At 45.4% G+C, this 25,369-nt stretch overlaps 1 protein-coding gene across 5 annotated transcripts in view; it reads left to right on the plus strand.

Annotated features, from left to right (window-relative positions):
- Positions 1–23,983, plus strand: part of NEK6 (NIMA related kinase 6) — an 82,363-nt gene extending 58,380 nt beyond the window's left edge. For all 5 annotated transcript variants that reach the window (XM_070758853.1, XM_070758855.1, XM_070758854.1 and 2 more), the window contains exons 5-10: positions 4,246–4,356; positions 7,547–7,655; positions 10,356–10,463; positions 14,529–14,623; positions 17,371–17,484; positions 22,175–23,983. In XM_070758853.1, coding sequence (XP_070614954.1) covers positions 4,246–4,356; positions 7,547–7,655; positions 10,356–10,463; positions 14,529–14,623; positions 17,371–17,484; positions 22,175–22,285 — 648 coding nt within the window. In that variant the 3' untranslated portion in view covers positions 22,286–23,983. The remainder of the gene's footprint in view (positions 1–4,245; positions 4,357–7,546; positions 7,656–10,355; positions 10,464–14,528; positions 14,624–17,370; positions 17,485–22,174) is intronic.
- Positions 23,984–25,369: the final 1,386 nt, after the last annotated feature.

Genomic DNA, 25,369 nt, shown 5'->3' on the forward strand with positions numbered 1-25,369 from the left:
AGAGATAGATAGATAGATAGATAGATAGATAGATAGATAGATAGATAGATAGATAGATAATAGATTAAATAGAAGATATAGATACAAGAGATTAGATAGAGATAGATGATAGACAGACAGACAGACAGACAGACAGACAGACAGATAAAAATAGATTAAATAGATTAAATAGAAGAGATAGATTAAATAGATAATAGATAGATAGATAGATAGATAGAAGATAATATAGAAGAGATAGATACAAGAGATTAGATAGATAGATAGATAGATAGATAGATAGATAGATAGATAGATAGATAGATAGAAGGTAATAGATTAAATAGAAGAGATCGATACAAGAGATTAGATAGAAATAGATAGATGATAGATAGATAGATAGATAGATAGACAGACAGACAGACAGACAGACAGACAGACAGACAGACAGACAGACAGCACACAGTTGGATAGCACGCATGTGTAATGGGTAGCTGCTCTTCTGGTTTTCGGCACACCGTGTGAATGAAAACCCGCCAGTCGGTACACCAGAACCTGGAAGAGCAACAGATGATGGCTCCACATGCCGGGAGAAATGGCTCTGCATGTCACTTCTGGCACACATGTTATAGGTTTGCCACCACACATATAGATTACATATAGGTATAGCAGCGAAGGATTCCCATCTTCGGCGTTAATGGTGCACCCTCCAAGGCCGTCACGGGTGGGCAGGCGGAGAGGCGCCTGTCAGTCTAAGATTTTGCTTCTGTACATGCTGAAATTTCACTCGCACGAGCGTCTTCACGCAAGATTCCACTGTCTGCATATGTGCAGAAGCCAAGTCTCACGTGGGTGTGTTCGTCCCAAAAGTTGCTCCCGGAAACATAGCACCTATCCATTCCGGTAGCAGGCCATCAGTGAGGTGTAGGTATAGATATAGATTCGTCTTTTTCCTACCTGTGATAGTTGCAGACAAGCAGTTGGCGAGTGGCAGAGAAATTCAACAGGGGCAAAATGTTAAGTTACACACTTGGGTGAACAGCAATTGAGTGAAGAAACATGAGCCTTGGCAATAACATTTCTGGCAGAAAGAAAAAATAATAATAATAAAAAAGAATAGCAGGAGATTTATAAATGAGTCAGCAGCGCGACAGGATTACTAAAAACCTGGAATGCAAATTGAAGCCGCCTGAACCACGGTATTGTTTTTACAAGAGGCGGAGTCATCCTTCCTCTTCATTCGGCTTTGATCAAATTTTGAAGGATGCCAACTAAGTGGTGGTTGCCAGGTTGTCAACCATGGGCTAGAGATGAAGCCCTGTCAAGAGGGGATGGAAGGTGCTTCCTTACGAGAAGACCTGGTGGAATGCTAGAAAATGTCTGTTGTGGCCTACTCAGACGATGAGGAGGTTGGGAAGGAACTTGGCCCGGTTCTGGAGCCTGGAGAAGGCTCTTGAGGGATGCTCAACATCAGACGCAGAGCAAGAGCCAGGGCCGTCTGGCATTTCCCAACCACCAGAGAGGCAGCTGCCTTTGGAGGCTGTGATGAGTGAGGAGGAAGAACGGCTGGGGCCTGTTCCAGATGCAGATATGAACAGAGCAGATAGGAGATACTTCAGAAGAAGAGGATTTAGGGGTAGTGATTTCTGACAGTCTCAAAATGGGTGAACAGTGCAGTCAGGCGGTTGGGAAAGCAAGTAGGATGCTTGGCTGCATAGCTAGAGGTATAACAAGCAGGAAGAGGGAGATTGTGATCCCCTTATATAGAGCGCTGGTGAGACCACATTTGAAATACTGTGTTCAGTTCTGGAGACCTCACCTACAAAAAGATATTGACAAAATTGAACGGGTCCAAAGACGGGCTACAAGAATGGTGGAAGGTCTTAAGCACAAAACTTATCAGGAAAGACTTCATGAACTCAATCTGTATAGTCTGGAGGACAGAAGGAAAAGGGGGGACATGATCGAAACATTTAAATATATTAAAGGGTTAAATAAAGTCCAGGAGGGAAGTGTTTTTAATAGGAAAGTGAACACAAGAACAAGACGGCACAATCTGAAGTTAGTTGGGGGGAAAATCAAAAGCAACATGAGAAAATATTATTTTACTGAAAGAGTAGTAGATCCTTGGAACAAACTTCCAGCAGACGTGGTTAGTAAATCCACAGTAACTGAATTTAAACATGCCTGGGATAAACATATATCCATCCTAAGATAAAATACAGGAAATAGTATAAGGGCAGACTAGATGGACCGTGAGGTCTTTTTCTGCCGTCAGACTTCTATGTTTCTATGAGAGGAGAACAAGGGAGGACAAGGAATCGACCACGGAAGCAAGGCACACGTGGATGCTGAATGCCCCTTTCCTGGCTGGAGAACAAATATTTATTTATATTATTTATTTATTTATTTTATTTATTTTATTTTATTTATTTTGTCCAATACAAATGGAAAGTTAAAGAGACAATTGGACAGGGGACGGAAGGCACACTAGTGCACTTATGCTCGCCCCTTACTGACCTCTAAGGAATCTGGAGAGGTCAACCGTGGAAAGTCTAAGGGAAAAATGTTGGGAATCAGGTAATGAGTTCCACGCTTCGACAACTCGATTGCTAAAGTCATATTTTTTACAGTCAAGTTTGGAGCGGTTGATATTAAGTTTGAACCTGTTGCGTGCTCTTGTGTTATTGCGGTTGATAGAAGGTTTGTTAAAGGGTTAAATAAGCTTCTGGAGGGAAGTGTTTTTAATAGGAAAGTGAACACAAGAACAAGGGGACACAATCTGAAGTTAGTTGGGGGAATGATCAAAAGCAACATGAGAAAATATTGTTTGACTGAAAGAGTAGTAGATCCTTGGAGCAAACTTCCAGCAGACGTGGTTGGTAAATCCACAGTAACTGAATTTAAACATGCCTGGGATAAACATAGATCCATCGTAAGATAAAATACAGGAAATAGTATAAGGGCAGACTAGATGGACCATGAGGTCTTTTTCTGCCGTCAGTCTTCTATGTTTCTATGTTTCTATGAAATGGATTGTCAATCAGTGTTGCTTCCTAAGTGGACAGCTTGATTTCACAGAAGTTTGATTTACTTGGAGTTATATTGTGTTGTTTAAGGGTTCCCTTTATATTTTTGAGTGGTTTATATTATACACAGATATACAGTAGAATAATCTCCATACAATCCAAATCACAAATATAATGCCAAATATCAAATACAAACCAGATACATCAGCACACAGTTCTATATATACAATAATTATCAACAATATTCCCCCAAACAGGAACTCCGTTGGCTCCCTCTTGTTTGTTTGTTTGTTTGTTTGTTTGTTTGTTTGATTTGATTTGTATGCCGCCCCTCTCCGTAGACTCGGGGCGGCTCACAATACAATAAAACAGTTCATGACAAATCTAATAATTTCCAATTTAAAATATTTAAAAAACCGCATTATTAAAAAGACATACATACAAACATACCATACATAAATTATATAGGCCTGGGGGAAATATCTCAGTTCCCCCATGCCTGACGACAAAGGTGGGTTTTGAGAAGTTTACGAAAGGCAAGGAGGGTAGGGGCAGTTCTAATCTCTGGGGGGAGTTGGTTCCAGAGAGTCGGGGCCGCCACGGGGAAGGCTCTTCCCCTGGGGCCCGCCAACCGACATTGTTTAGTTGACGGGACCCGGAGAAGGCCGACTCTGTGGGACCTAACCGGTCACTGGGATTCGTGCAGCAGAAGGCGGTCTCGGATATATTCTGGTCCGATGCCATGAAGGGCCATAACCAACACTTTGAATTGTGACCGGAAACTGACTGGCAACCAATGCAGACTGCGGAGTGTTGGTGTAACATGGGCATACCTGGGGAAGCCCATGACTGCTCTCGCAGCTGCAACAGGCAGACTTCTCTTAAAGATATATCCCTTAACCATACATTTATATGTATGGTAACTCAACATAGTATCATACAGGGTACTGACAAAGAGTCTGTTTCTTGCTTCTGCTAAGGCTGGGTCAGAACAACATCCCTCGAAGGTTAGGAGAAACATCTGAAGACCTTCTCCAGTTGGGTGGTGGACTCAGTGATCCAGACAGCAGGGAATGAATTGGGTTGATGAAGCTATCTATGGAGGCTGCTTCCTTTGGGTCTTCCCATCGCCTGAAGCGTCTCTTCCACTTCAAGGGTTCTCCTTGGGTTGGGTCTCAGTTCTTTGGCGCTTCTTGGCTTTCCTTTCATTCAGGCAGCCTCTTCTCTTCTGCTTTGACAGCAATTGAATCATCCCAACATCATCAAATACTTGGATTCGTTTATCGAAGACAACGAACTGAACATTGTACTGGAGCTTGCAGATGCCGGTGATCTTTCTCAGATGATTAAGGTGAGGTCAGCTTGGAGGTTTGGGGTGACCTCCCCCTCCCTCTCTCCCCCCTCCCTCCCTTTCTTTCTTCCTTCTTTCCTTCCCTCCCTTCCTTCTCCTAATTCACACCCTAGATATTTTTCATACTTCCCTCCCTTCCTTCCTTCCATCCATCCATCCTCCCTCCCTCCCTTTCTGTCATTTCCATTCCTCCTTCCCTCTCTCCCTTCCTTCTTTCCTCCCTCCCTGTTGTTTCCATCTCCTCCCTCCCTTCCTCCTTTCCTTCCTTTCTTCTTTCTTTCCTTCCTTTCTTCTTTCCTTCCCTCCCTCCTTCTCTCCCTTATTCCTTCTCTTATTTCACATCCACGTTATCCTTCCTTCCTTCCTTCCTTCCTTCCTTCTCTACTGTTCCATCACAGCTTCCTTTCTTCCATCTCATTTCCCTCCCTCCCTTCCCTCCTTCCCTTCCTCCTTCTCTTAAGGCTATTTTTCCTTCCTTCCTTCCTTCTCTGCTGTTCCATCACAGCTTCCTTTCTTCCATCTCATTTCCCTCCCTCCCTTTCTTCCTTCCCTCCCTCCCTCCTTCTCTTAAGGCTATTTTTCCTTCCTTCCTTCCTTCCTTCCTTCCTTCCTTCCTTCCTTCCTTCTTTCTTTCTTTCCTTCCAAGCCAGAATTTTCAGAAGAAGTTCCGAGCAGCTGGAAAAACACATCCATGTCCTTGCCAAACCCAGCCTCTGTTGCTCTCCTTATATTTATGAGCCTTATAAAAGTGATGCGACTTGGGGTTGCTAACTATACTACCCACTGGAGAACGCGGGCTTTACTGTTAAATGTCAGGGAAATCTTTTTTGGACATGACATTTAAGAAGATTGCTAATTGTGGTCTGGAGTCAATCTTCTCTAGATCCTTCGGCAAGAGCAAAACCCACTGTTTTTTAGTAAATAATACCTGGACTTCCTTCTCTCCCAATAATGTCCTGGTGTAGGTTGCATTTTGGAATGCCTGTGTGGTCTTCAGCCACCTACATTCTGCTGATGAGGCCAGGAAGAGTTTGCTTGCAAAACCTCAGGCTCAACCTTCCGTGGTTTGCCCGGAAGTCCGCCCACCTTAAAAGTGGGAATTCTGGGAGTTGAAGTCCGCCCACCTTAAAAGTGGGAATTCTGGGAGTTGAAGGCCACACACCTTAAAGGTGCTGGCTGAGGAATTCTGGGAATCGAAGTGGGAATTCTGGGACCACACATCTTAAAAGTGCTGGCTGAGGAATTCTGGGAGTTGAAGTCCACACACCTTAAAAGGTGTCGAGGTTGAGAAAACAGTGAGGTCAAAGCTTCCCACATCATTTTTAACCCAGTTTGGGTTAACAGCCACACCAGTGTTGGAACCCTACTCCACTAGAAAATAGCAGAGGGGCACGAGTAAGCCTGCAGCCTTGGCCAGCTCCATTGTCACCACTGGAGAAATCTATGTGTAACTTTGAAGCACGTCAATTCACGCCCCACAAATCTGCACTTTTTAAAAGAACGGAATTCCAGATTTTTCAGAGGGGGAACGCTTGGATCAATGAAGGACTGCACGCGCCCATCAGTGTGAGATTTGGCTTCTGCTCATGCACAACAAGTGAAATCTCATGCAAGCGATATTTTGGCGATTTTGGCTGATATTTTTGCTTCTGCGCATGAGCAGCAGCAAAAAACCTGGTGAGAATCGCCGAAATATCGCTCGCGGGAGTGTCTTCAGGTGAGATTTCTCTTGCACAGAAGCATAATAATAATAATCATCATAATCTGCTTACTTGCAAACAGGCGGAGAAGATTCTCGCTGATATTTCTGCGCATGAGCAGAAGCAAAAAACTGGTGAAAATCGCTGAAATATCGCTCGCGGGAGTGTCTTCACGTGAGATTTCTCTTGTACAGTAGCATAATAATAATAATCATCATAATCTGTTTACTTGCAAACAGGCGGAGAAGATTCTCGCTAATATTTTCGCTCATATTTTTGCTTCTGCGCATGAGCAGAAGCAAAAAACTGGTGAAAATCGCTGAAATATCGCTCGCGGGAGTGTCTTCACGTGAGATTTCTCTTGCACAGAAGCATAATAATAATAATAATAATAATAATAATCATCATCATCATCATCTTGTGCGTGCGTGCGTCAGGGACATGCAGCTACGTGCGCTTCCCGAAAATCACTACCGGAACGTAGCACGTTTGCACGCTCGATCCAAGCCTCTTTTAGGTAGAGAAAGCGGAGATCATCGGAACCATCTGCTTACTTGCAAACAGGCGGAGAAGATTCTCGTGGAGGTTAATAACCACGATGAATATCCAGGACTCTGCGGTTTTCCTTTTGTTTCCGCCCCCCCCCCCCTTTCCCGCACACAGAAATACACTCACGTCCTTTGTTCCTCAGGCAAAGCTCTGCAGACATTTGTTGTTTTCCGGCATTAAATATGTTCGGCAAAGGTAATTAAGAAGACGAAGGCTAATTATGATGGGTGTCCATTCTGAAATGTCAAACCTATTGAAGCTTCGTTTCCATAATGCTGTTAATGAGCCCCTTTGCTCTGGGGGCTCCGAACAGGCAAAAGGGGTTAAAATCTGGAACGGAGCAAAATCCTTCTCCTGGTGGCCTCTGGGACTTTGGTCAGAGGGGTCTGTCTGTCTGTCTGTCTGTCTGTCTGTCTGTCTGTCTGTCTGTCTGTCTATCTATCTATCTATCTATCTATCTATCTACCTACCTATCATCTATCTACCTATCTATCATTTATCTATCTATCTACCTACCTATCTACCTACCTACCTATCATTTATCTACCTACTACCTACCTATCATCTACCTACCTACCTACATATCTATCATTTATCTACCTACCTACCTATCATCTATCTATCATTTATCTACCTACCTATCATCTATCTACCTACCTACCATCTATCTATCTTTTATCTACCTACCAATCATCTATCTATCAATCAATCATCCATCCATCCATCCATCCATCTATCATCTCTCCATCTATTTATTTATTTATTTATCTATTTATCTGTCTATTTATTTATTTATTTATTGGATTTGTATGCCGCCCCTTTCCGTAGACTCTCCATCTCTCTCTACCTATCATCTATCATCTCTCTCTTTCTTTCCTCCACTCCCCCCCCCCTCCCGTGTATTTTCATTGTTGTTATTTTCTGTCTTCACCCCCTCCCAGTATTTTAAGAAGCAGAAACGGCTCATCCCCGAACGGACCGTTTGGAAATACTTTGTGCAGTTGTGCAGCGCGGTGGAACACATGCATTCCCGCAGGGTGATGCACCGAGGTAACCTGAATTACTCAGCAACTTCATTTTTATTTTTGTGGTAACGACGAGTTGCAATTAGGAAGCATCTGCCTCGCAGAAACAATTGTGTAGATATCCACTTTGAGGTAGGGGGCAGCAATGCTGATTGAATGGGTCTTTCCTGGCATCCAGTTTGCAAAGAATCCAGTCTGAAAGACCCACCACCACAATAAGTACGGAGGTGAATTTCCACCCGCCATTGGGCCACGTACGGAGGTGAACTTCCACCTGCTGTCAGACCAAATATGGAGGTGTATTTCCACCCACCGTTAGGCCAAGTATGGGGGTGAATTTTCAATTGCCATAGGGCCAGGTACGGGGGAGAATATCCACCCGCCATCGGGCCAAGTACAGAGGTGAATTTCCACCCGCCATCGGGCCAAGTACAGAGGTGAATTTCCACCCGCCATTGGGCCAAGTATGGAGGTGAATTTTCACCCACCATCGGGCCAAGTATGGAGGTGAATTTCCACCCACCATCGGGCCAAGTATGGAGGTGAATTTCCACCCGCCATTGGGCCAAGTATGGAGGTGAATTTCCACCTGCTGTCAGACCAAATATGGAGGTGAATTTCCACCCGCCATCGGGCCAAGTATGGAGGTGAATTTCCACCCGCCATCGGGCCAAGTATGGAGGTGAATTTCCACCTGCTGTCAGACCAAATATGGCGGTGTATTTCCACCCACCGTTAGGCCAAGTATGGGGGTGAATTTTCAATTGCCATAGGGCCAGGTACGGGGGAGAATATCCACCCGCCATCGGGCCAAGTACAGAGGTGAATTTCCACCCGCCATCGGGCCAAGTATGGAGGTGAATTTTCACCCACCATCGGGCCAAGTATGGAGGTGAATTTCCACCCGCCATTGGGCCAAGTATGGAGGTGAATTTTCACCCGCCATTGGGCCAAGTATGGAGGTGAATTTCCACCCGCCATTGGGCCAAGTATGGAGGTGAATTTTCACCCACCATCGGGCCAAGTATGGAGGTGAATTTCCACCCGCCATTGGGCCAAGTATGGAGGTGAATTTCCATCCGTCGGGCTGAGTAGGAGAATCATCCGTCGGGTTGAGTACGGAGGTGAATTTCCACCATGCTGTTGGGAGTGTGTGTGTGTGGGGGGGGGGGTCGTTGAGTTGGGAGGCAGCAGGGAGCCACAATCTCCTCTTTCTCTTTCGAGGGGGTCTTTAAAGGTTTTGAACCTCAGGAAAAAGAGAGAGATTTTTGGGAAGATACAAGTGCTGGAAAAACTCGCCCAGGTTCCCTTCATTGCCCTTCTGACGTTATCGGAATTAAGTAGGAGGTTTAAATATTCTGCACAGGGATGAATTTTCAGGTTTCCGGGAAAGTTCAAAGGCTGGGGGAGATAAAAGCGGCCTTCAGAGCATTTTAACGCTTGGTGGTCTCATGCAGGTTTATACGGCTGCTTTAAAGCCATTGAGTTCTGCGCGGGGGGGGGGGGGGGGGGTTTGCGGGTGGAAGTTTTTAATGGCTCTTTTTTCCAAGCTCGACAGCATCTAAATTTAATAAATCGGTCAAATGAATATAAACCTGGAAAAGGGGCTAAGAAGGGACTGTTTTAAATCAGCCGCGAGCGCCCCCGCCCCCCCCAAAAAATATCTTGGGTGCGGATCAAAGCACCCTCCCTATCCTTGGGGCAGCTCAATCGGTAGAGAAGAAACGGATCCAAAAAATCTACTCTCTATGAGCCATGGTGGCGCAGTGGTTAGTGCGCAGTAGTGCAAGCTGCTTCTGCTGACTGCTAGCTGTAATTCAGCAGTTCAAATCCCACCAGGCTCAAAATTGACTCAGCCTTCCATCCTTCTGAGATGGATAAAATGAGGGACCCAGATTGTTGGGGGCTGACTCTGTAAACGGCTTAGTTTAGGGCTTTAAAGCACTGTGATGCGGTATATGAGTCTATTGCGAAGGAAGGAAGGAAGGAAGGAAGGAAGGAAGGGGGGGAAGAGAGGAAGGAAGGAAAGATGAGAAGGAAGGAAGGAAAGAAGGAAAAAAGGAAGGAAGGGGGGAGGGAGGGAGGAAAGAAGGAAGGAAGGAAAGATGAGAAGGAAGGAAGGAAGGAGGAAAGATGAGAAGGAAGGAAGGAAAGATGAGAAGGAAAGAAGGAAGGAAGGGGGGAGGGAGGGAGGAAAGAAGGAAGGAAGGAAAGATGGGAAGGAAGGAAAGAAGGAAGGAAGGGGGGAGGGAGGATGGGAGGAAGGGAGGAGGGAAGGAAAGATGAGAAGGAAGGAAGGAAAGAAGGAAGGAAGGCAGGGAGGGAGGGAGGGAAGGGAAGAAGGAAGGAAGGGGGGAGGGAGGAGGGAAGGGAGGAAGGAAAGATGAGAAGGAAGGAAGGAAGGAAGGAAGGAAAGATGAAAAGGAAGGGAAATGAGAAAGAAGAAAGGAAGCTGTGATGGAACAGTGTTTAGAATGCAGTATTGTAGGCTGAATCTGCCTACTGCCATCAGTTCGATTCTGACCAGCTCCAGGTTGTCTCAGCCTTCCATCCTTGTGAGGTGGGTCAAAATGAGGACCCAGATTGTTGGGGGCAAGAGGCTGACTCTCTCTGTAAATCGCTTAGAGAGGGCTGGAAAGCACTGGGAAGCAGTATATAAGCCTAAGTGCTATTGCTGTTACTATTTCTGATTTTCTCTCTCTTTTCCTCTCCTCTCCCCTCCCAGACATCAAACCAGCCAATGTCTTCATCACAGCTACGGGAGTCGTGAAGTTGGGAGACTTGGGCCTGGGCCGCTTCTTCAGCTCGAAAACCACTGCTGCACATTCCTTAGGTAAAGCTGGGCAGACCCCTCCCCTCAAGCCCTGGTTTGGCCTGCGTTGTGGGTAGTCCTCACCTAGCCCTTCCCTTTCCTCCCTTTTCCCCTTCTCCTTTCTCTCTTTCCTCTTCTTTCTCTACTCTCTTCTTCCCCCTTCACCTCTCCCTTCTTTTTCTTCTCCCATTTCCCCTCTTCCATTTCCTTTCTTCCTTCCCTTCTTCCTTCTTCTCCCTTCTCTTCTTCCTTCCCTCTTGCTCCTTCTTGCTTCCTTCTCCTTTCTCTCTTCTCTTCTCCCTTTTCCCTCCCTCTTTCTTCTATACTCTCTTCTCCCTTCATCTCTCCCTTTTTCTCATTCCTTCTCCCTTCCCTCTTCCTTCTCTACGCTCTTCTTTTCCCTTCACTTTTCCCTTCTCCTCTTCTCCCTTCCACTCTTCTTCCTTTTCCCTCCTTCCTTCTCCCTTCCCTCTTCTTTCTTCCTTGTCTCTTCTTCTCCCTTCTTCTCTTTCCTTCTCCCTTCCCTCTCCCTTCTCTACTCTCTTCTTCTCCCTTCACTTCTCCCTTCTCCTCACCTCTTCTCTCTTTTCCCTCCTTCCTTCTCCCTTCCCTCTTCTTTCTCTACTCTCTTCTTCTCCCTTCTTCTCTTTCCTTCTCCCTTCCCTCTCCCTTCTCTACTCTCTTCTTCTCCCTTCACTTCTCCCTTCTCCTCACCTCTTCTCTCTTTTCCCTCCTTCCTTCTCCCTTCCCTCTTCTTTCTCTACTCTCTTCTTCTCCCTTCTTCTCTTTCCTTCTCCCTTCCCTCTCCCTTCTCTACTCTCTTCTTCTCCATTCACTTCTCCCTTCTCCTATCCTCTTCTCTCTTTTCCTTCTCCTTTCTCTCTTTCCTCTTCTTTCTCTACTCTCTTCTTCTCCCTTCTTCTCCTTCCTTCTCCCTTTTCCTTTCTCCCTTCTCTTCTTCTTTCTCCCTCCCCTCTTCCTTTTACCCCTTTCAAAATTTAATTTATTAGATTTGTGAGCTGCCCAACTCCTTTCGGACTCAGGGCACCTTTTCTTTTTATCTCCCCCTCCCCAAAATCCCGTGGTTTCCACAGGTGCCATTTCAACTTCGCTTCCACACCCCTTTCCCCGTGGCGTAATCTTCCCGGATCAGTTTTTATCTGGGACTTTTGGGTCACCATCGAAACAGGAGAGACCTCTGCGGCCTGTCTTTTCCTGTGCGATCCTGATGCCTTTCTATATTCCCGGTTGCCCCGGCAACCATCCTGAACTCTCAAGTACCGAAGGCTTGGCAGGCCAGTGCTCCGAGCAGCGGAGCTTATGCAAATAAATGCACCTCATTTTATTATTTTTCTCCCCCCTTTTCCTCCACCACCTCCACCTCCTCCATATTTGCCAACATCAAACCGGCATAAAAGGGCATTAGGCAGTGCCACAACTTGTCTGACAGGTGTACTCTCGGCTCCGGCAGGGCAGACGCCTCTGTGTCAAAAACAGAAGCTGTAATTAGAGCAAGGAAGAGGATGTACGTCAAACGCATTACCTGCCGGCGGATCAAATTTGTCAGGAAGGATCGCATACATAAAAATTAAGTGACAGGACATGCCGGAGTAATGAAAGAAGGGGGGGGGGGAGAAAAATGGAGAGATTTGCCCGCGCGTTCTTCTTCACCGGAGATGGGGGAGGGGGGCTCGGCACGGCAAATTACGCCGACGGCTCGGGAGCCTCGTGCGCCCACCCGCCTGTATTTTCAGGGGTTTCAGGCCCAGGCTTCAGCCTACAGCTGGCGGGAGAAACTTCAAAGGCCTTGTCAGTTCCAGAGCTTGGAATCGTGAGGATCATTAGAATAGAGCTGGGAGGGACTTTGGAGATCCTCTAGTCCAGCCCCCTGGTCAAGCAGGAGAACCCACACCCTCCTCTCAGACAAGGGACTCTCTACTCTCTTCTTTAAAAATGTCCAGTGATGGAGCGGCCACGATTTCCAGAGGCGATCTGCTCCACTAGTTAATTGTCCTCACTATTAGGAAATTTCTCCTTAATACTAGGTTAGAATAGAAATGGGAATAGAATAGACAGAGAATAGAATGTAGGGTAGAGTAGGGTAGGGTAGAGTACAGTAGAGTGGAATAGAGAATAGATATAGAATAGAATAGAGAATGGAATAGAATTTGGAATAGAGGTTGACTCAGCCTTTCATCCTTCCAAGGTGGTTAAAATGAGGACCCGGATTGTGGGGGCAATAGCCTAGCTCTGTTAAAAAGTGCCGCCCTGAGTCTAAGGAGAAGGGCGGCATAAAAAATCAAATAGATAGATAGATAGATAGATAGATAGATAGATAGATAGATAGATAGATAGATAGATAGATAGATAGATGATAGATAGATAGATAGATAGATAGATAGATAGATAGGATAGATGGATAGATAGATGGATAGATAGATAGATAGATAGATAGATAGATAGATAGATAGATAGATAGATAGAGTGTGCATGCGCGCTTTCGTGCATGAACGAGTGCCCACAGCCATAATTCAATGCCTGGGGATGGTGAAAACAGCTTCCCCCACTCCACCAGAAGCCCTCTGGAAGCCGGAAATGGCCTGTTTCCCAACTTCTGGTGGGCCCAGTAGGCTCGCCCTCCCCAGACTCCAAAGGCTTCCCTGGAGCCAGGGGAAGGTAAAAACGCCTTCCCCCATCACCCCAGAGGCTCTCTGGAAGCCAAAAACGCCCTCCCAGAGCCTCTGTGCGAGCCAAAAATCGTCTAGCCGACCCACACCTGCACATTGGAGCTGAGCTAGGGCAACGGCTTGCATGCCAACAGATATGGCTCCGCGTGCCACCTGTGGCCCCCATGCCATAGGTTTGCCATCACTGACCTATACCGTCAGACCAAGTGGGGAAGAAGGGAATTGTTCTGGTTTTGATCACCAGGCTAAAAAAGTCAGATTTTTTTCTCCCTTGAAACAACAGACAATGCCGTGCACTGTGGGGCTAACATTGTCGGAATGTAGCATTATGTCGCATGTCATCCCCTCCAGTCTTTTTCCAAACACAAGCTGGCTTTGTGGCAGGCCAAAAGAAAAAAAAAGTTTTGATAAATCCACAGTCATTGAATTTAAACATGCCTGGAATAAACATATTGTAAGATAAAATACAGGAAATAGTACAAGGGCAGACTAGATGGACCATGAGGTCTTTTTCTGCCGTCAGCCTTCTATGTTTCTTCAATGTTTCTATGTTTTCCCTGGAGAGAACAGACATTTTGGGACAACGTGGTTGTCATGCCACATTACATCACCCTGGTCTTTTCTTATCCCCTAGCTGGCACAGTGCCAGGCAACAAGTCAAAAAAGTCAGCAAGTAGAAGGCTTGGCTGCATAGCTAGAGGTATAACAAGCAGGAAGAGGGAGATTATGATCCCGCTGTATAGAGCGCTGGTGAGACCACATTTGGAATATACTGTGTTCAGTTCTGGAGACCTCACCTACAAAAAGATATGGATAAAATTGAACGGGTTCAAAGACGGGCTACAAAAACGGTGGAAGGTCTTAAGCATAAAACTTATCGGGAAAGACTTCGTGAACTCCATCTGTATAGTCTGGAGGACAAAAGGGAAAGAGGGGACATGATCGAAACATTTAAATATGTTAACGGGTTGCATAAGGTTCAGGAGGAGTTTTTAATAGGAAAGTGAACCCAAGAACAAGGGGGCACAATCTGCGGTGAGTTGGGGGAAAGATCAGAAGCAACATGAGAAAGTATTATTTTATTGAAAGAGTTGTAGATGCTTGGAACAAACATCCAGCCGATGTGGTTGGTAAATCCACAATAACTGAATTTAAACATGCCTGGGATAAACATATATTCATCCTAAGATAAAATGCAGGAGATAGTATAAGGACAGACTAGATGGACCATGAGGTCTTCTTCTGCCATCAATCTTCTATGTTTCTATGTCTTTCTTTAGAAAGAATGGGGGATGTCGTGCACTTTGGGGGCGACGTTGTTGGCATGCAGCATTAAGTTGCCCCAGTAAAGCCAAGCTTCGCAGATTCTAATTTCCTTGTCTTGACTTGTCTGTTACAGTGGGAACACCATATTATATGTCCCCGGAAAGAATACATGAAAATGGCTACAATTTTAAATCAGATATCTGGTCTTTGGGCTGTTTACTATACGAGGTAAGTCTCTGTCATTGCTTTTCTCTCATATGGAACCAGAGATATAACTTGCAAACATGATAATATCCTACCTGCCATGGTTGTAATTTATGACAGTTGTAAAACAAGGTCGCCCGCATGGCCGGTCCAATTTTACAACCTTTTTTTCAGTGGTCATTAATTTCCCTTCTTTCTTTCTTTCTTTCTTTCTTTCTTTCTTTCTTTCTTTCTTTCTTTCTTTCATTTTATTTATTTTGTCCAATACACAATACACATTGAAGAGAATTGACAAATAGTAATATATATAAAGAAAAGGATAGGATTTCTAGATAAGAACCGGTTATTCAAGATTTTTTTTTGCCTCTTCTTAAGAACCATTTTCTACTTAAGAACCTGAGCCTGGAAAAATTTCCCAGGAAATTTGAGAGCGGCACGAAGGCCCGGCCAGTTTCCTGCCATTCTCCCTTTAATCCCGCCCATTTTGGGGGTTTTCTGGGCTGACAGAGAAGCCTTTCGATGGTGCATTTGTGGTTTTTTAAAAATTCCCTTCACCTCACCTTCTTCCTTCGGCAGCGACTGTCCTCCTCCTCTTCTTCCTCCTCTTCCTCCCACCCAAATTCCGAGCTTTTATTTCTTCCCTAATGGGTTTGCATGCATTATTTGCTTTTACATTGATTCCTATGGGAAAAATGACTTCTACTTACAAACTTTTCTACTTAAGAACCTGGTCACGTAACGAATTAAGTTCTTAAGTAGAGGTACCACTGTAAAAATAAATATAAATATATCTCAAGCAAGGCTTTGCAGGGTAAAAAAACCCCCATTTCTCCCCCAAAACTAGCCTGTCGATAGAAGACCCTCTTTGAAGCTCGGGAGGTTGGGCTGCCGATGACTTAACCACAATCAAAACTCCTAATTAAAGCCGGGAGCGCCGAGGAAGACAAAAGTCCCCGATCTGTACCGCCTGGCCTCAAAATGAGTTCGGGGGGGGGGGGGAAGGATTATCGGGCCAGAGTGGATAATATCCACAATTATCCAATAGTGCTTAATGAGGAGGAGAAGGAAGGGGGGTGTCTTTCATTGTCTGGGGCAGCGTAGGATAGCAAGACTGACAGGGAGCCCTTGAATGGCATTAAGGATTAATAAGCTGTCAGGTTTGCCGAGGAGACCGGGAATGGGGGACGGGGTTGTGGGGGGGCTGCCTCGCCCACCGAGCTTGGCGTGGCTCAATTGCTCGCGGCATTCTCTTTGAACACAGGCCTCTAAGGCAGGGAAGAGAGAGAGAGAGAGAGATGGTCATTGTCTCCTTTGTAGGGTTGGGTTGAAGAAAGGCCGCTTTGAATCCTCCGTGGATATCTGGGGGGAGGGGGTCCGCAGCTCCCCTCTCCCGGTAGTTAAGAGTGCAGCACTGCAGGCTCCTTCAGCTAACTGCTAGCTGTAGTTCAGTAGTTCAAATCTCACCACCGGCTCGAAGGTTGAACTCGGCCTTCCATCCTTGCGAGGTGGGTCAAATGAGGACCCAGATTGTTGGGGGCAAGAAGCTGATTCTGCAAACCGCTTAGAGAGGCACTAGGAAGTGGTATATCTTGTTGCCATTGCTATTCCTTCCTTCCCTCCCTTCCTTCCTTTTCTCTTTTGAGCCGGTATGGCTCAGTGGTTAGAGTGCACCATTGCAGGCTCCTTCAGCTACCTGCTAGCTGCAGTTCAGCAGTTCAAATCTCACCACCAGCTCGAAGGTTGAACTCAACCTTCCGTCCTTCCAAGGTGGGTCAAATGAGGGACCCGAATTGTTGGGGGAGATAGACTGATTCTGTAAACTGCTTAGAGAGGGCTGGAAAAGCAATAGGAAGTGGTATATCTTATTACTATTCCTCCCGCCGAGCTGAGCCACCTTCCATTGTAGGAGTCATGAATCCTGTCTTAGGAGGTTTGTCTCCAATCCAGGAATAGCTTTGCAAACCCCTCCTTGCCCGGGCATAGAATAGAATAAAATAATAATTAGAATGGAATGGAATAGAATAATTAGAATGGAATAATAATTACAATAAAATAATAATTAGAATAATGAGTAGAATAGAATAATACTGGAATTGGAATAGAATGGAATGGAATAATAATTGGAACAGAATGGAATAATTAGAACGGAATAATAATTAGAACAGAATATTGAATAGAATAGAATAATTAGAATGGAATAGTAATTAGAATAGAACAGAATAATGAATAGAATAGAATAATTTGAATGGAATAATTAGAATAGAATAGAATAATAATTAGAATAGAATAGAATAATGGAATGGAATAATAATTAGAGTAGAAGAGAAAATTGAATTGAATAATAATTAGAATAGAATATAGAATAGAATAATAATTAGAATAAGAATAGAATAACCGAGGTGGAAGGGACCTTGGCGGTCTTCTAATCTAGTCCAACCCCCTGCTTAGGCAGGAAACCCTACACCAATTCAGAAAAATGGTTATCCAACATCTTCTTAAAAACTTCCAGTGTTGGAGCATTCACAACTTCTGGAAGCAAGCTGTCTCAGGAATGGGGATCTAGAGATTTTGTTAGCCCACTAGTTTGTTCCAATTGGCACCCTTTTGCTTGTGCCCAGATCGAGAGACCCTTGTGTATCTGGACGTTTGGCTAACGAAACCTCAAAATATATTTTGAAGCCTGGCAGGGATGGATTTTGCCAGTCTTTGATGGGCACCTCCTCCTTCAATCTCTTCTGGCTCCCTCACTCTTCAAACGCTTTCGTTTCCAGATGGCAGCTCTCCAGAGCCCCTTCTACGGCGATAAAATGAACCTCTTCTCCCTCTGTCAGAAGATCGAGCAGTGCGATTACCCACCTCTGCCAACCGAACATTACTCCGAGAAGGTGAGTTCCTTCCCTGGAAGGAAACTTCAGAAGAGAAGGATTGAGGGGCGGTGATTTCTGACAGTCTCCAAACGGGTGAACAGTGCGGTCAGGCAGTAGGGAAAGCGAGTAGAATGCTTGGCTGCATAGCTAGAGGTATAAAGAGAGCCGGGGGGGTGGCGCAGCAGGTAGAGTGCTGTACTGCAGGCCACTGAAGCTGACTGTAGATCTGAAGGTCAGCGGTTCAAATCTCATCACCGGCTCAAGGTTGACTCAGCCTTCCATCCTTCCGAGGTGGGTAAAATGAGGACCCGGATTGTGGGGGCAATAGCCTAGCTCTGTTAAAAAAGTGCTATTGCTAACATGTTGTAAGCCGCCCTGAGTCTAAGGAGAAGGGCGGCATAAAAATCGAATGAATGAATGAATGAATGAATGAATGAATGAATGAATGAATGAATGAATGAATGAATAAATAAATAAATAAATAACAAGCAGGAAGAGGGAGATTGTGATCCCGCTGTATAGAGCGCTGGTAAGACCCCATTTGGAATACTGTGTCCAGTTCTGGAGACCTCACCTACAAAAAGATATGGATAAAATTGAATGGGTCCAAAGACGGGCTACAAGAATGGTGGAAGGTCTTAAGCATAAAACTCAATCTATATAGTCTGGAGGACAGAAGGGAAAGGGGGGACATGATCAAAACATTTAAATATGTGAAAGGGTTAAATAGGGTTCAGGAGGGAAGTGTTTTAAATAGGAAAGTGGACACAAGAACAAGGGGACACAATCTGAGGTTAGTTGGGGGAAAGATCAGAAGCAACGTGAGAAAATATTATTTTACTGAAAGAGTTGTAGATGTTGGAAAAACTTCCAGCAGACGTGGTTGGTAAATCCACAGGAACTGAATTTACGGAGAGGGGCGGCATACAAATCTAATAAATACTACTACTACTACTACTACTACTACTACTACTACTACTACTACTACTACTAATAATAATAATAATAATAATAATAATTTGAAAACCATCAGAATTAACAAAATCTCCATCTGTCAATTGCAAAAGGCCGCTTTACTGGGATCGGCAAATATAATTTGCCGCTACATCACACAGTCCTAGGTGCTTGGGAAGCGCCTGACTGGTGATGAAATACGAAATCCAGCATAGTGATCTCGTTTGCTGTGTTGTATTGACATAATAATAATAATAATAATAATAATAATAATAATAATAATAATAATAATAATAATAATAATATTATTATTATTATTTAAACATGCCTGGGATAAACATAGATCCATCCCAAGATAAAATACAGGAAATAGTACAAGGGCAGACTAGATGGACCACGAGGTCTTTCTCTGCCGTCAATCTTCTATGTTTCCTGGCCAAAGCGTAGAATTTTCACCCGCTACCAAAGCTTTGACAGTGGTGCGGGCGAGAGGGGAGAAAACTTGCAAAGTCACGCTAGGGAAAAAAATTATAATAATTTCCTGTTGAGTTTTCAAGCTGGGTACAAATTGTAGGCTGGTGGGATTCATCTAGTTCGGCCGAACCTGTAGCAGTGACCTGCATGTGGGAGCGAATTGCCGTGTTGTTTGAGGTTGTGCGGATGGATTCCAGTGCTGGGTAAACCAGTTGCAACAGTACGTGAAGCCCACCTCTGGCTGGGGGTCTTTGAGAGCAGGAGAGGATGCCAGGGAGAGAAGAAGGAGGTCACAGGGGCTTATTTACAGGACCGTCTTCTGCCTCACCCATCCCAGCGACCAATCGGAGCCCACAGAGTTGGCCTTCTCCAAGCCCTGTCAGTCAAGCAATGCTGGCTGGCGGGGCCACAGGGAAGGGCCTTCTCTGTGGTGGCTCCAGTCCTCATGGCATCCCAAGACCTTAAAAACACGGCTCTGCCGGCAGGCCTGGGGCCGTTGAACGTTACACTCTGCTCCAGCCAGTAGTAATGAATGAATGATGTAGGAATGTTTTAATATTGGGGTTTTTTAATTGATTATTGTATTTTTATTGTTGTACGCCACCCTGAGTCCATTAGGAGAAGGGTGGTATATAAATATATATATGTGTGTGTGTGTGCGTGTGTAGATTGTTCTGAGTTCGGGTTTTTCCCCCTGTAATATTTTGAACTCAGAACAATCTACATCCATCCATACTCAGAACAATCTACATACATATACCCATGAAAATCTACAAAAACATATATATGTGTGTGTGCACGTGTATATGTATGTATGTATGTATGTATATGTTTTCGTAGATTTTCACGGGTACAGGTATGAAGGTCTTGGCATATTCGGGTTTCTTCCCGTGTAAGTTTCAGAGATTTCTGGTGACGTTTCGACGAGGTCCCACTCGTCATCTTCAGGCTGGTGCTTTTGTCCTTGTGCCAGGGCGAACACAGCAAGACCTGAGCTGCCTTCCCTCTATAAATACTGGTGGGTGGGTGGGTGTGGAGTGCTGGCTCAGCCGCTGCAAGCTGTGTTGAAAGTTCCTGGTGAATCAGTGGGGTAATACCTGGGATCATTGATGTAATTGATGTAGGCTGATTAGTTGATGTTTGTGGAATGGGGGTGATATCCTGGGTAGTTGGAGCTTGCAGACTACTTAGCTGTTTTGTAATGTGTGTCTGGGGTCATTAACAAACAGTATCCCAGCCATACAAACTGAAACCAGAACAACACAGGACACAGGACACTTACCACCAATCACCTCCACCAGACCCAAACCCACACCCACCCTACAGACCAAATACAACCATCACCCAGAAGCCAAACTACAGCAGTGGCTCCAACTGCTGCACCCCCCCTCCGAAACACACACAAAGCAAACTGACAAAACACCATAAACACATGACCAGAACACAAACTCGCAGCCAAACCAAAATTGTTACACCCCAGACACATCTTTTCTTTTTTGTAGTGTGATGATCAAACTTGGTTGCAGGATTCCAGGTGTGGCCCTTACCAAGAGTTTTGATAAAGCGATGCTAATTCCTCGATTCCATGCCTTCAAATTAATGCAACTGGAGCACAGGTGTAACAACAAGGCACCGTGGTTGAAACTTCCTGCAGCGCCATCCAAATTGCCCTGGGCCGAGCCTCTCCCCCCCCTCCAGCCCTCCTAGGCCATTGACCTCTCCCCGGAAAGCATTGCTCAATCCACCAGGCCTGGATGTGGGACGGCCATCCTTCTAATTACCATTAAAATAATTACCTCTCTGGCTGCTGAGGAAAGTGGTGGTGTTGAGATAGAAGATCAAGCGGTCCACCACGGCTGTTTTTCCTCCGTGCCATGGGGTACGTGCCGCTCGCTTTCCCGGGGGGCTTGTAATTAAAAGCACCAGGTCTTTCAAGTGCAAAATGAAAAGAGCCCGTTCTCCCACCGCTGATTATGCGAGCAAAGGCGCAAGTGGGTCACCGTGGGGCAGGTTTGTCCATCTCCAGTAGCTTCCCGGGCCTGAAGCAAACTCTTTGCAGAAAGAGGTTTCGGGAGAACAAGTTGACTCAAGTTGGCTGGGGAAACCTCTCTCTTTCTCCTTCTTCCCTCCTCCTCTTCCTCCTCCTCTTCCTTCATTCCTTTGTTTCTTCCCTTCGTTCCTTCAACATAATCTTCTGCTCTTCTTCACCTTCTTTTTCTTCTTTTCTTCCTCTTCTCTTCATTCCTTTGTTCCTTCTCTTCGTTCCTCCAACATAATCTGCTGCTCTTCTTTTTCTACTTCACCTTCACTTTTTCACCTTCCTTTTCTTCTCTTCCTCTTCTCTTCCTTCATTCCTTTGCTTCCCTTCGTTCCTTCAACATAATCTCCTGTTCTTCTTCCTCCTCCTCCTCTTCCTTTATTCCTTTGTTCCTTCAACATAATCTGCTGATCTTCACCTTTTTTCTTCTTCTCTTTTCCTTCATTCCTTTGTTCCGTCTCTTCGTTCCTTCAACATAATCCTCTGCTCTTCCTCTACTTCACCTTCTTTTTCTTCTCTTCCTCTTGTTCCTTCCCTTTGTTCCTTCAACAATCTGCTGCTCTTCTTCTTCCTCCTCCTCTTCCTCTTCTTCTCTTCCTCTTCTTTTCCTTCCTTTGTTCCTTCCCTTCGTTCCTTCAACATAATCTGCTCCTCCTCCTCCTCCTCCTCTCCTTCTCCTTCTTCCCATCCCAACGCATGGCTCCAGCCCAATCGCTATCTGGGAAACAGGCCCAAAGTCCCGTTAGGAATCCCGCCAGAGAAGCCAGCCAAGCATTCCTTGGGTCGAAGGAGCTCCGTTGGCTGTTCTCCAGGCATTCTAGACTCCGTCCTGGAAATTCTCATTTATTTATTTGGATTTCTAGGCGGCTCACACAATAAAATCAATACAAATGTACAAAATGTTAGAAACCCAATGTAAAATCTAATTTAAAACCCCCAAACAATTAAAACCATTCATCTAAAATCCCATCACTCATACTATAGATAAGGATGATTGATATACACGAGAGAAGTAGATAATAAGAGATAAAGAGATGACGAGGAGGAAGACAACTGAAAATGGGCTGCAAAGGAGCCCCACGCAGCCTGTTTTCGGCGGCAGAGGCTCCGTGGGCTGGTCCTTTGATATTCCCAGGCCGGTCCCACAGGCTGGATTGAAGTTTGATGCCCCTGGTCCAGATGGATGGATAGTTGTGCGAGTTGTCTGCGTTCACGCCCCCACCTCTCTTTCTCCCCTCACAGCTGCGGGAGCTGGTCACCATGTGTATCTACCCGGATCCAGACCAGAGGCCCGACATCGGCTACGTGCACCAGCTAGTGAAACAGATGCACCTCTGGACGTCCAGCACTTGAAGCGTGGCGGCTCCACGTCCTGCGAGGAGAACCGTGGCCATCTTTAGTCTTACTTAACTTTCTGTCTCGGACGAAAACCAAGCGGTGCCTCATCGAACTCAAACGCGGCTTTGGAGTTGAGCTGAGCCGCCTTTAGGAAGAGCCGCGATTTCTGTACGGGGGCTCAGCGGGCGGATCGTCCGATTCCCAGCCACGGCTGTGCGATGCCAGCGTGAATTGAGCTTGCCTCTTCCGAAAAACGGATAACATGTTACCGATGTAGATCTCGTGGATTTGTTGTTGTTGTTGTTTATTTTTTAAGAATCTTTCTTCAAACTGTTTTTGTGTGTAATCTAAGTTAGGCTCGAGGGTTTCTGGTTGGTGTATTTTTGACATACCCTTTGTATCTGTTAACGAATGAAATATCGGGGGAAATGAATTCCTTTGCGAAAATCAACTTTAATCCTAACGTTAAGAATCGCAATAGATTATTGAGGGGGGGTTCGGGGCGGGTGGGGAGGTGTAATGTGTATAACTGCTATTTGCTTCTTGTAGCAGTTATTATTAGCAAGTTCAGATTTTAATTTTGTGTTTTTGTTTTTTTTAAATACAAACCAACAAGACACCTGACCTGCGTTTTTAATTTTAGTCCATAGTTCCCTCCGTTGCAAGAAAGCGGCAAGGAAGAAACTATTTTTTTTCAACAAACCCTAGGACGATTTATTTTGCAGTATGTCATCAGCTCTGGCTGCTCAGACCAAGGTGGAGCTTTCAGTGTCGAGTTTTGTTACATTTTTTTTCCTGGTTCAAGATTGCCACAGCCGCCATGTCGCCCGATGAACGCGGATCCGACTACAAGCGTTGGGGTTCCATCCTGTAAAGCCCGTCTCTAGCCCTAAAATTCGGGGTACCCCAACAGGCTTTGAAACCCGGAGGGAAAGTGGCTTTGAATTCCCAGCATTTTTTTAAAAAAAACTGTGAAAACTCATTTACCAATGTGAATACTTTTTAAACAAGCTGATCTGAAGGAAAAGAAGAAAAAAAATCCAAACTTAAAAAGAGTTCCGGAGATGTAAGGCTTAAAGTTTTTTTTTGTTTTTTGTTTTTAATCTGACGGAGCCTTAACTCTGGGATCGCCATCCCTTGCAACCAGGATTTTTGGAGGCCCTGCCGTGAGAGTGGAAGGGGTAGTCGTAAGAGGAGGAGGAAGAGAAAGGAACGGCGGGGAAAAAACTTTCTCCTGGAAAGAAGATTATCCTACGGCACGGTTTTTGCATCTCCAAGGGGCTTTAGCAAAACAAAACTGAAGTCACCGGTTTTGGAACGAAGGATTTTAAACTGCGAAGCAGGGTAGGTGGGATATGGGGGGCTGACCAGAGGCCCTGGAAATATTTCTCGCGAAGACGTTGCAAACCGACTCTCTTCTGCTGCAGAAAACTTTCCGCCGTTCTGAAGATGATATTTTGGGGGGGGAGGTGGGCGGGAACACTAGTCTTGGGGGTGACAACTTTGGAAAAGTTTTGGGCTGTCGGGGGATTTCCGAAAGGTAGATTTTCTGACTCCACCTGACTGCGTTTTCTCTCGTGCGCAGTTAAGGCTGACTCTTTGCGCTTATCTCGTCGTCCTTTTAACAAAAGGACGGAGGGAAAAGCAACTGTGCGTTTGTAGGCAGGATTTAAAACAATTTACCCAATAAAAGTTTCCTTTGGAAAAAGAAAACGGTCCCAGCATTGAGTTGGCGTCGACGAGGGGCTCAAAACTAGCGCCTTTCACACATTCTACTTCCCTCGGCAGGATCCAGGTGTCCACAACATAACCCAAATTTTACATCGCTAAGCGAAGACTGCGGTGAAGGGAGCTTTTTAGTTAAGAGAGGTTTGCCCCCTTCTTCATGACTTTTCTCACCACTGTTGTTAAGTGAATCATTGTGAGGAGGGGTTTCAGCAAGGAGCACGGTCGTAAAGTGAATCTGGCTATTCCATTGTCTTGGGCCGGTCGCAAAATAGTGTCTTGTGACCTCCGGGATCCTGCAACCGTCAAGTCCAGACCAATGGCTAAGTGTCCGAATTATGATCAGCTGGCCCACGGAGGATACCGCAACAAGTTGTGTAAAATGTGAAAAACAGTTGTGGATCACTTTTTTCCCCCCAGGGCTGCTGTAACTTGGAACGGTCACTAAATGAAAAATTAAGTTGAAGGATGTATTTGCACGGACAATTGGGCTATCGATGGTCCCCACACATCAGAGCTGGCGTTAGGCTAACCACAAAGTGCCATAATACGCAATAACCCAGTGCCTCTCAATTATTTTGTTATGCCCCCCCCCCAGTAAGGAATAAACATATTTCACGCACCACCCACTCACCACTGGGACAATTGTGTGCAATATTCAGCACATTTTATCAGTGCGATTGGGGTGTAATGTGTTTAAGTGACGCCTTAATTTATTTGGCTTCATGCTGTCCGCTGCCAACATTTTTAGACACGGTAAACATACCGGTCTTTCCTCACCTCCCACCGTAGTCACAGTGAAGCCAAGCGCTACACTTCTTCGTCATATTTCCTTGTCTTAGCTTTTGGGAGACTTACATTTGTCTCATGATCTCCGTCTCTCCTCCTTTACAGTGTTCCCTTGACTTTCGCAGGTCCGACATTTGCGAAAATTCTATATCATGGTTTTTCAAACAAATATTTTAAAAATACTCCGTGGTTTTTTTGCACACCAAGGGTTTTCCGGGGCCGCCCAATGTACAATACTGTGCGTTTTAATTCTCCTCCATCCCAGCCGTCCTGCTTCTTTAAATAAAAGCTCCACTTCCGCCCCAGCCTCCCGATCCCTCCCCTTTAATTCTCGGAGCATTGGTACACTCCAATTGAAACCAAGTCTTACTGCCGCCCAGCGAGCACAGCAAAGCCCCCTGCTTGCCGCCCCGTTGCCCCTGCAGGTTCTGGGGGTAAGTAAACCCAGGAATGGAGGAGGGAGGGGGAGGAAGGAAGGAAAAGAAGGCAGCATCTCTACTTCGCGGAAATTTGACTGTCGCGGGTGGTCTTGGAACGTAGCCCCCGCGAAAGTCAAGGGAACACTGCATTTTCCTCTCTGTTAAA

Source organism: Erythrolamprus reginae, chromosome 8, assembly GCF_031021105.1.
Source record: "Erythrolamprus reginae isolate rEryReg1 chromosome 8, rEryReg1.hap1, whole genome shotgun sequence".
NCBI lineage: Eukaryota > Metazoa > Chordata > Lepidosauria > Squamata > Dipsadidae > Erythrolamprus > Erythrolamprus reginae.